The sequence below is a fragment of the Priapulus caudatus genome, unplaced genomic scaffold (assembly GCF_000485595.1).
Source record: "Priapulus caudatus unplaced genomic scaffold, Priapulus_caudatus-5.0.1 Scaffold664, whole genome shotgun sequence".
NCBI classification, from domain to species: domain Eukaryota; kingdom Metazoa; phylum Priapulida; class Priapulimorpha; order Priapulimorphida; family Priapulidae; genus Priapulus; species Priapulus caudatus.
The window spans coordinates 47,332-55,772 of record NW_014577725.1 but is presented as its reverse complement, the minus strand read 5'-3'; the positions used below and the strand labels follow the sequence as shown (position 1 = coordinate 55,772).

General features: G+C 45.9%; 1 protein-coding gene across 1 annotated transcript; it reads right to left on the bottom strand.

Moving 5' to 3' along the window:
• Positions 1-160: 160 nt before the first annotated feature.
• On the bottom strand, positions 161-3,781 carry LOC106812585. Its single transcript, XM_014816491.1, has 4 exons — positions 3,737-3,781; positions 2,420-2,692; positions 1,800-2,051; positions 161-616 (listed from the first exon to the last, which is right to left on the bottom strand). Exons 2-4 carry the CDS (start codon positions 2,513-2,515, stop codon positions 161-163), a joined length of 804 nt encoding a protein of 267 aa, XP_014671977.1. The 5' UTR covers positions 2,516-2,692; positions 3,737-3,781.
• Between the last annotated feature and the right edge of the window lie 4,660 nt (positions 3,782-8,441).

Here is an 8,441-nt window from a genome sequence, read left to right as displayed (position 1 = left end):
GCGTTCCCGTCGGGTTGTGCGCGTCCCTGCCGGGGTTGTGCGCGCCCCCGCCGGGGTTGTGCGTGCCCCCGCTGGGGTTATGCGCGTTCCCGTCGGGTTGTGCGCGTCCCTGCCGGGGTTGTGCGCGCCCCCGCCGGGGTTGTGCGTGCCCCCGCTGGGGTTATGCGCGTTCCCGTCGGGTTGTGCGCGTCCCTGCCGGGGTTGTGCGCGCCCCTGCCGGGGTTGTGCGGGCCCCTGCCGGGGTTGTGCGCGCCCCCGCCGGGCCGTACAAGAGGCCGTGCTGCACGCTACAGTCAGGAAACCGCTTGCTGAACGCCGCCACGCCGTCCGGCGTCACGGGCGTGTCTCGCACGTCGAGGCTTCGCAGGCCGGACAGCGGCGCGCAGCGCGCGATGCTGCGCAGGATGCGGTCGTCGAGGCGCCAGCATCCGCGCAGCGACAGCGAGCGCAGGCGACCATCCCCGCGGGTCGCGGGCAGCTTCGCCGCCAGCAGGGTGCGCCCCATGTCGAGGTGTTCGAGCTTGCGGGCCATGCGCGCGAGGAAGCGTGAGTAGCGCTCTATGAGGATGCCTCTCACTTCCAGCCTGATGAGGTGCTGGTGCGCATACATGACGTGCTGCAGCAGACAGTCAGAAAGCATATAAGTAAATTATAGGGAGAGTTGTGTACAAGAAGGATACAAGTAAACTATAGGGAGAGTTGTGTACAAGAAGAATACAAGTAAACGATAGGTAGAGTTGTGTACAAGAAGGATACAAGTAAACGATAGGTAGAGTTGTGTACAAGAAGGATACAAGTAAACGATAGGGAGAGTTGTGTACAAGAAGGATACAAGTAAACGATAGGGAGAGTTGTGTACAAGAAGATTACAAGTAAACTATAGGGAGAGTTGTGTACAAGAAGGGCTTGTACACAACTCTCCCTATTGTTTACTTGTATCCATCTTGTACACAACTCTCCCTATTGTTTACTTGTATATGGATACAAGTAAACAATAGGGAGAGTTGTGTACAAGAAGCATACAAGTAAACAATAGGGAGAGTTGTGTACAAGAAGCATACAAGTAAACAATAGGGAGAGTTGTGTACAAGAAGCATACAAGTAAACAATAGGGAGAGTTGTGTACAAGAAGCATACAAGTAAACGATAGGGAGAGTTGTGTACAAGAAGGATACCAGTAAATGATAGGGAGAGTTGTGTACAAGGTGGGTACAAGTAAACAATAGGGAGAGTTGTGTACAAGAAGAATACAAGTAAACTATAGGAAGAGTTGTGTACAAGAAGGATACAAGTACACGATAGGGAGAGTTTTGGGTTTTTTCAGACTTATCTGACACAGATCTATCAAAGAGAGATATACAGAAAGCTATGGAGAATAGGTGCAACTGGAAAGGAGTCATAAAGAAAAGCGTTCGAGGCTTCGAGCGAGCTCGAATCGATGATTTTTAGATAGATATGCATGCATGAATTGAAAATCGCCGCGTACACACCGACATCCTTGCATTTACCTATGCGGAGGCGATGCCCCACACCCATCTCACCTGGAGCTTACTCGTATCTCACCTGGAGCTTACTCATATCTCACATGTAGTTTACTCATATCTCACCTGTAGATTACTCATATCTCACCTGTAGTTTACTCATATCTCACCTGTAGTTTACTCATATCTCACCTGTAGTTTACTCATATCTCACCTGTAGTTTACTCATATCTCATATCTCACCTGTAGTTTACTCATATCTCATATATCTCACCTGTAGTTTACTCATATCTCACCTGTAGTTTACTCATATCTCACCTGTAGTTTACTCGTTAGTAGCAGTCCGGTGCCGTTATCCCAGGTTTGGCACCAGTTGAGACGCAGTGTTCGCAGCATGCCGCATCGTTCGCACATGTTGCACAGGTCGGCCTCGCTGAACCGACACTCTGACAGGTCGAGCGTGTGCAGGAGTCGGAACGAGGATGTGTGCAGCTTCTCTCCCGTGATGCTGTAGCGCTTCAGGAACTTGAAGGCGTCTGGTCGCAGGTGTGCGCCGCTGAGGTTCAGAACCTACGAGGCAAGAGATCGTGCGTTCACGATCCGCACGACTGACTTGTTGTCATCGATTGTCATCGATTGGTCGAGTGTGACCGTTGATCGGTTATGAAATTCCAACAGATTATCGTTACCATGATTAGCATTTATAGCGCCTGTTCGAATATGAAGTAGCTGTTTAAAAGAAGAAGTTTGCATCAAGTCAAAGCACAAGAAGGTTCACTCCTGAACCAATGACTGTGGGTGACGTGGAGTCCTTTTAGGTCAGTTAGTAACTGCGTGCCTGCGTGCGTGTGTGTGTGTGTGTGCGTGTGTGCGTGCGTGCGTGCGTGCGTGCATGCGTGTGTGCGCACCTCATATGCATACATCACAAGTTAACGCACCTTCGCTGTGTCGGGGAGGTATTCTAGATGGACGGCGTTCTTGGTTTTGCTGCGTCTCCGCACGTCCACTGGTCCACTAGTAGAACGCATCGACATGCCTGATGTCGATCACCGACTTGCTTGTGGTCCACTCGTGTGCTGTGCTCGCCGGTCCGTGTATCGCCAAGCTTCGCTTGTGTCAAGGGCATACAGGTCAGCCTGCTGCTTCGGAGTGTGCCGAGTGTGCTTGGCGTTGTCAATTTCTGGAGTCTCAAATAGGCGGTTACCTAGCAACTTTATACTACGGGTTTACACACACTCAGGGCCGTAGCCAGAGGTAAATTTTGTAGGAGGCAAATGTTGTGAGTTAAAGAACAAGGAGCGAATTAAGCGAGCCAATAGGGCGTGGGGTATGGGGCCCGCTTAAGGGCCCCAGAAGCCAATACTATCTGTTTGTCATTGTCATCTAATTAATTCTCGCGATATATTTATCTAATTGATATTTTTGTTTCTTTAATTTTTGTTTCTCGTAATTTTTTTTTTTTTGAGAAATTTTGTAGGAGGCATTTGCCTCCTATTGCCTAATGGTAGCTACGGCCCTGCACACGCTGAAATAGCACACACACACTAATGGTAATGTGTGAGGTGACAGTAGGAGAGTACAAACTAGTTTGGATTCTGAAATGAAGACATCGGGCTGTGCATGGAATATGACTATAGTCGCGTGTATACATAATAAATGACCCTATTTGCTTGGTTATCCATTTTAAGGCAGTTGTTAATCGCTTCGTAACAGTTCAGTAGTATTGTTTAATCTAATAATACAGTGTGTATTAAGGTTAATGGTTATTATTGTTATTTTCATCTTCCTCCTCCTCCTCTTCCTCATCCCTCCTCCTCCTGCCCCTACTCCATTACCTTCTCCCCTCCTCCTCCTGCCCCTTACTCTTCCTCTTCCTCCATGACCTTCTTCATTTGATCTACATCACCTTTTCTGCTCCTCCTCCTCCTCCTCCTCCTCCTCCTCTTCTTCCTCCTCCTCCTCCCCTCCTTCTCCCCTCCTCCTCTTGCCCATACTCCATTACCTTCTCCTTTCCTCCTCCTGCCCCCTACTCCTCCTCCATGACCTTCTTCATTTGATCTCCATCACCTTCTCTGCTCCTCCTCCTCCTCCTCCTCCTCCTCCTCCTCCTCCTCATCATCATCATCATCATCATCATCATCATCATCATCATCATCATCAGTAGTAGTAGTAGCAGCAGCAGTAGCATCATTACATTAATATACCATTCTGTACCATACCATACGAGTCTATGAAAAATCTAGATCTGAACTTACCATGCAGAGAATGTGTAAACTCACAGGCAGGTCAATTTCCTCTATAAGTGCACACCCACCTGAGCTGGTATATATAGCACGTATAGCTTCCACAGACTGAGCATTACTTCCATAATCTCATTGGCTAGAAGAGGTTTCACTATTTGGCACAAGTATTTGCACTGTATGTCATGAATTGAAGGGGAGGGCAATTGCAGTGGAAACTTAAAGTTTATTGTCAAACCTGTCATTTTGTTAGTGTTATAATTTGTTTATAATGATTTACAGGTTTATATATTAGGTATCCTGGATACGTAGCCATTTTGAGGAAGGAAATTGTGGTTCGTATCTTTGCAACCATAGCACGTTCCCACCCCTCCCCATTCCCAGTTGATCAGCCTAATATTACCAAACGAACAAGGAAACCTTTTTGGCCTAATGTTTAAAATATAGACATTTGAAATGCATGACTAGCCACAATTTAGTTGTAATTTTAATGGAAAAAGTTATTATTATCACATTTGATTTTGATTTTATGCAGTTATACAATAGCTTAACTAATATTAAGGTATTTGGCCAAGGTTTAGAATTTAGCTTGGTCATTTGTGATCTTCAGATTTGAAACACTTGTGGACCCTACCGTGCTTATCTAGCCATCGGGTTCAGAGTTCCGAACAACTGACCTACGAACAAAATTTTGAACGTATTACGTTCCAAATATGAGCCCCCCCCTCCATATATACATGCACTTGCTGCGCGTTTTAATTGGTATGGTAATTAATCACAAAACACTTTTTGCTTCTCAGTTCCATGGCTGCACTGTGTAAGTGCATGAACCGTAACGAGACGGCCAGCTTCTTCTACAGCTGTCAGCGACGGTTACGCCACATGTTGCCTCTCGGCTCGTACCTGCTCAAGCCGGTGCAACGCATCATGAAGTATCACCTCCTTCTCAAGGTAACGATTCTGTTTAGCTTAGTTCAGCTTTTTCAGCTTTATTTTTTAACGTTGCACGAATGTTGCCCAATAGAAAACATCTTTGAATAACAGTCAGATACTGTTTAGGCTCTGTTTTAGGGTCTTTTCGTAGACATCTCGATTTGAATTGTTCTACGAAATCTGTGTTATGTCTATTTAACATGGTTTGCTTGTTCATTGACTATTTCTTTTTAACTGTTAGCCTCAGTAAGAAAGTGGTTAGCAGATCCATAATTTTTAAGTGGTTCAGGTGGACGTCTGATTGGCCACAAAAATGTTGGACTAGAATTGGTGCATTCTGAGCATTCAGTGAAGCATAATCGAATTAATATATTAACTTCGAACTTTTTTTCTCAAAATTTCTCATCCATTCTCGTACGATATTATGGCTTACCATGTTGATTAGTTATTAAGAATGGACATCTCTTGGTATTTGGTGCATTGCTGAACGTAGCCACATAAGCCAAAGCCAAAAAGGTGGCCACATAATTTATCTCGGACTAGCGCTAACGTGGGGCTGCACTATTACAGAACATGTTGACGAGCTACGACGATGACGACAACCCAGAGGGCATGGCGACGATCGCTCAGGCGCTCGCTACGATGGAGAACATCGGGGAACACATCAACGAGATGAAGCGTAAGCACGAGCACACCGTGCGCGTCCAGGAGATACAGAGTCAACTCTACGGCTCCAGGGTGAGTAACACACAGCTCCAGGGTGAGTAACAAACAGCTCCAGGGTGAGTTTGCAGCCACAGCGACACGTGAAACGTAGCTGGAGAGCTTTGTGTGTTCGGGCGCATGCGATTTTGTGTGATCTCCTGGTAACGTAATTGCATCGCCGTCTTTCTTCGGCTGTTCGTTTACGTGATGGTATTTATCGGTGAATGTTTTTATCCGGCAGGGCGCGGATTTGACAACCTACGGAGAGCTTGTGCTGGAGGTAAACATTATTACTACTCATATACTTACTACTTATCACAGACAGGCTTGCGAATGAGCATTTTTTAGAATGCTCTGTAGCAATCTAAAAAAGGGACTACTGGATTGAATGTTAGAATACTCTGATATTACTGGGAACTAGAATAACTAGAATACTACTGGACTGGCTGTAGAGACTTGGGAAAGAGCATTTTGTCATAGATGAACTACTGGGTTGACTGTTACCCTCTCGTTGTCAGTGAACCGTTGTGATAATGTTGGATTTAATACGACAGGGAGAGTTTAGGATGGTTGGAGCAAAGGGTCTACGACAGCTCTTCCTGTTTGAGAAGATCTTGCTCATAGCAAAGAAGAGAGTGGTGGACGGCAGTAGCTACACGTGCAAGGCCTTCATCGAAGTATGTGCGGTTTTCTCTCTAACTCGCCCGCGAATCACAATTTTCTTGTTATCGGTAGTTTGTTAATCTTATGACTAGCAAAGACGTTCGTGCATATGCTTTCCTGCAATCGTCTATTCAGAATTTGTTGTTAGGCCAAAACAAAATATAGGTGTGGTTACGGTTTCCCGACCGACCCTATTTATTCCCAGCGACCCTAAACATTTTAATTGTCAATTTTCTTTAAAGTAAAAAAAAATCAAAATTTAAAAAAAAAATTTAGCAAAAAATGACAGTTTCTGCTTCAAAAGGCACAACGCACATCCTTCGGACATGGTTCGTAAATAAAATATTTCAAGAAAATAAAATGTTTTTCCTACCTACCTACCCTATTTTTTTCCGGCATGTAACGGTAACCACACATATATTTAGTTTTGGCCTTATCATTAGTTTGTTGATCATTTGGGTATCAAAGACGTTCGTGCATATGCTTTCCTGCAATCGTCTATTCAGAATTTGTTGTTATCATTAGATCGTTGATCATTTGGTATACTAAGACGAGGAGAGGGATGAAGGTGAGAAGGAGGGAAAATATGTGGTGAACAGTTGAAGAGAAACAATATAATGAGGTGGAGGAGGTGAAGGGGGAATGAAGTGCAATTGTCAGCATTGATGCATCTTATGATTTCACTGCCTCAACCAGATTATTGCTCTGGGAAGCAATTTCCCCCTAATTTATTATTAAAAAATTCCCCTAATTAAAAATATTTACTACTTCTGGACAAAAGACTATAATTTGCTGAATCGTTTGCAGTCTGGTACTTTAGCCGCGATTGTATATATGTGAAATGTGTTTTCTTATCTATCTACTAGGGATATCTGACCAGCATTTATGACAGTCAGGATATAAGGATAGATCCAGAGGATGTGTGTGCGCTGTTTGGCAACATTGAGGATATCCATAGTTTTCACAGGTATCACAAAATACAGCCCTTTGTAGAAATGTAGTACATCTTATGAGGAGTATCTCTACTCAGCTTAAGCTTTAAGAGACAAAACAATTTTAAGCATTTAAAGAAGAATTATATCGTAATATTCAGCATTATTTTACAGTTAAGTATGGATTATACTAATTTGTATTGGTCATGACTCATTAGATGCCCCGTGATTGCTGCACAAGCTAGGCAAACTTTACCATCTATTTTAGAAGCAGATTTTTTAGTTATTTCTTGTTTATAATGAACAAAAAGAATCGATTGATAATTTGTAGCATACGTAAACACTCATATAATTGTAACCGTGGAAGCTGCGTAATATCACTTACTGATAGAACATTAGATTTAAATTATTGCTCTGTGCAGTCATAAATAGTAAAAAAAAAGATTTATAGATATATAGATTTATCAATACAAATTTTTTATTGCAATGTACTCTCTCCATTTTTTTACTGCTCTCTTCCAGTTTTCTGCTGCAAGACCTGGAAGCTTGCGATCAAGATCCCGTTGAAATGGCCAAGTGCATTGTGAGCTACACACAGGAGCTAACCGACCACTACAGTGCATACTGCACCAACTATCCCACGTACGTATTCGCGCGCACCGAGCCACAACACACGCTCAGCAGCACCTCAGCATAACGACCGCTGTAGCGTGATAGACATCCCCCTCATGGTAAACGTCCCCCCCCCACCTCTACATTGTGGATGAACAGGCGGATGTCTAGGCGGGCACATGACGTCGTTTCACAATCACGTGGATCAGTCTTTCGTCTCATCACTCTCTACACAATACTGTACTCACTACTATACACGACTCTGGTCATGTTTATTATTATGGAAGAGATCCGACCGAGTATAAACCATGGCTGGGCGTAAACTTCCTTCTAAGCCTAAAAACCACGTCTCGCCCACGTTCGCACGCGCGTACTCGGGCCTCGTACGTAAAGCCATCAACATCGTGTGACCTAACGAGACATCGCGTGGGTGTCCCTCGTAGCGTCGGTACGAGGAGGTGGGAGTCGCCGACACGTTAGGGTGGTCCGCGCCCCCGCCGCACCATACAAGCGTAAACCATGGCACGCGCACGTACTCGGGGCCCGCGTACGCGAAGCGATCAACGATGTCCCAGCTTACGCGACAACCGGGCGAAGTTCGCCGATCCCTCGAAGCGCCGAAGGGAGGAAGGAGGAGGTCGTCGACGCGCCGGGGCGGTGCGTGTTCCCGCCGGGGCGGTGTGCGTCTCTGCCGGGGCGGTGCGCGCCCCCGCTGGGGCGGTGCGTGCTCCTGCCGGGGTTGTGCGGGCTCCTGTCGGGGTTGTGTGTGTCCCCGCCGGGGCGGTGCGTGCTCCCGTCGGGATTGTGCGGGCTCCTGTCGGGGTTGTGTGTGTCCCCGCCGGGGCTGTGCGGGCCCCCGTCGGGATTGTGCGGGC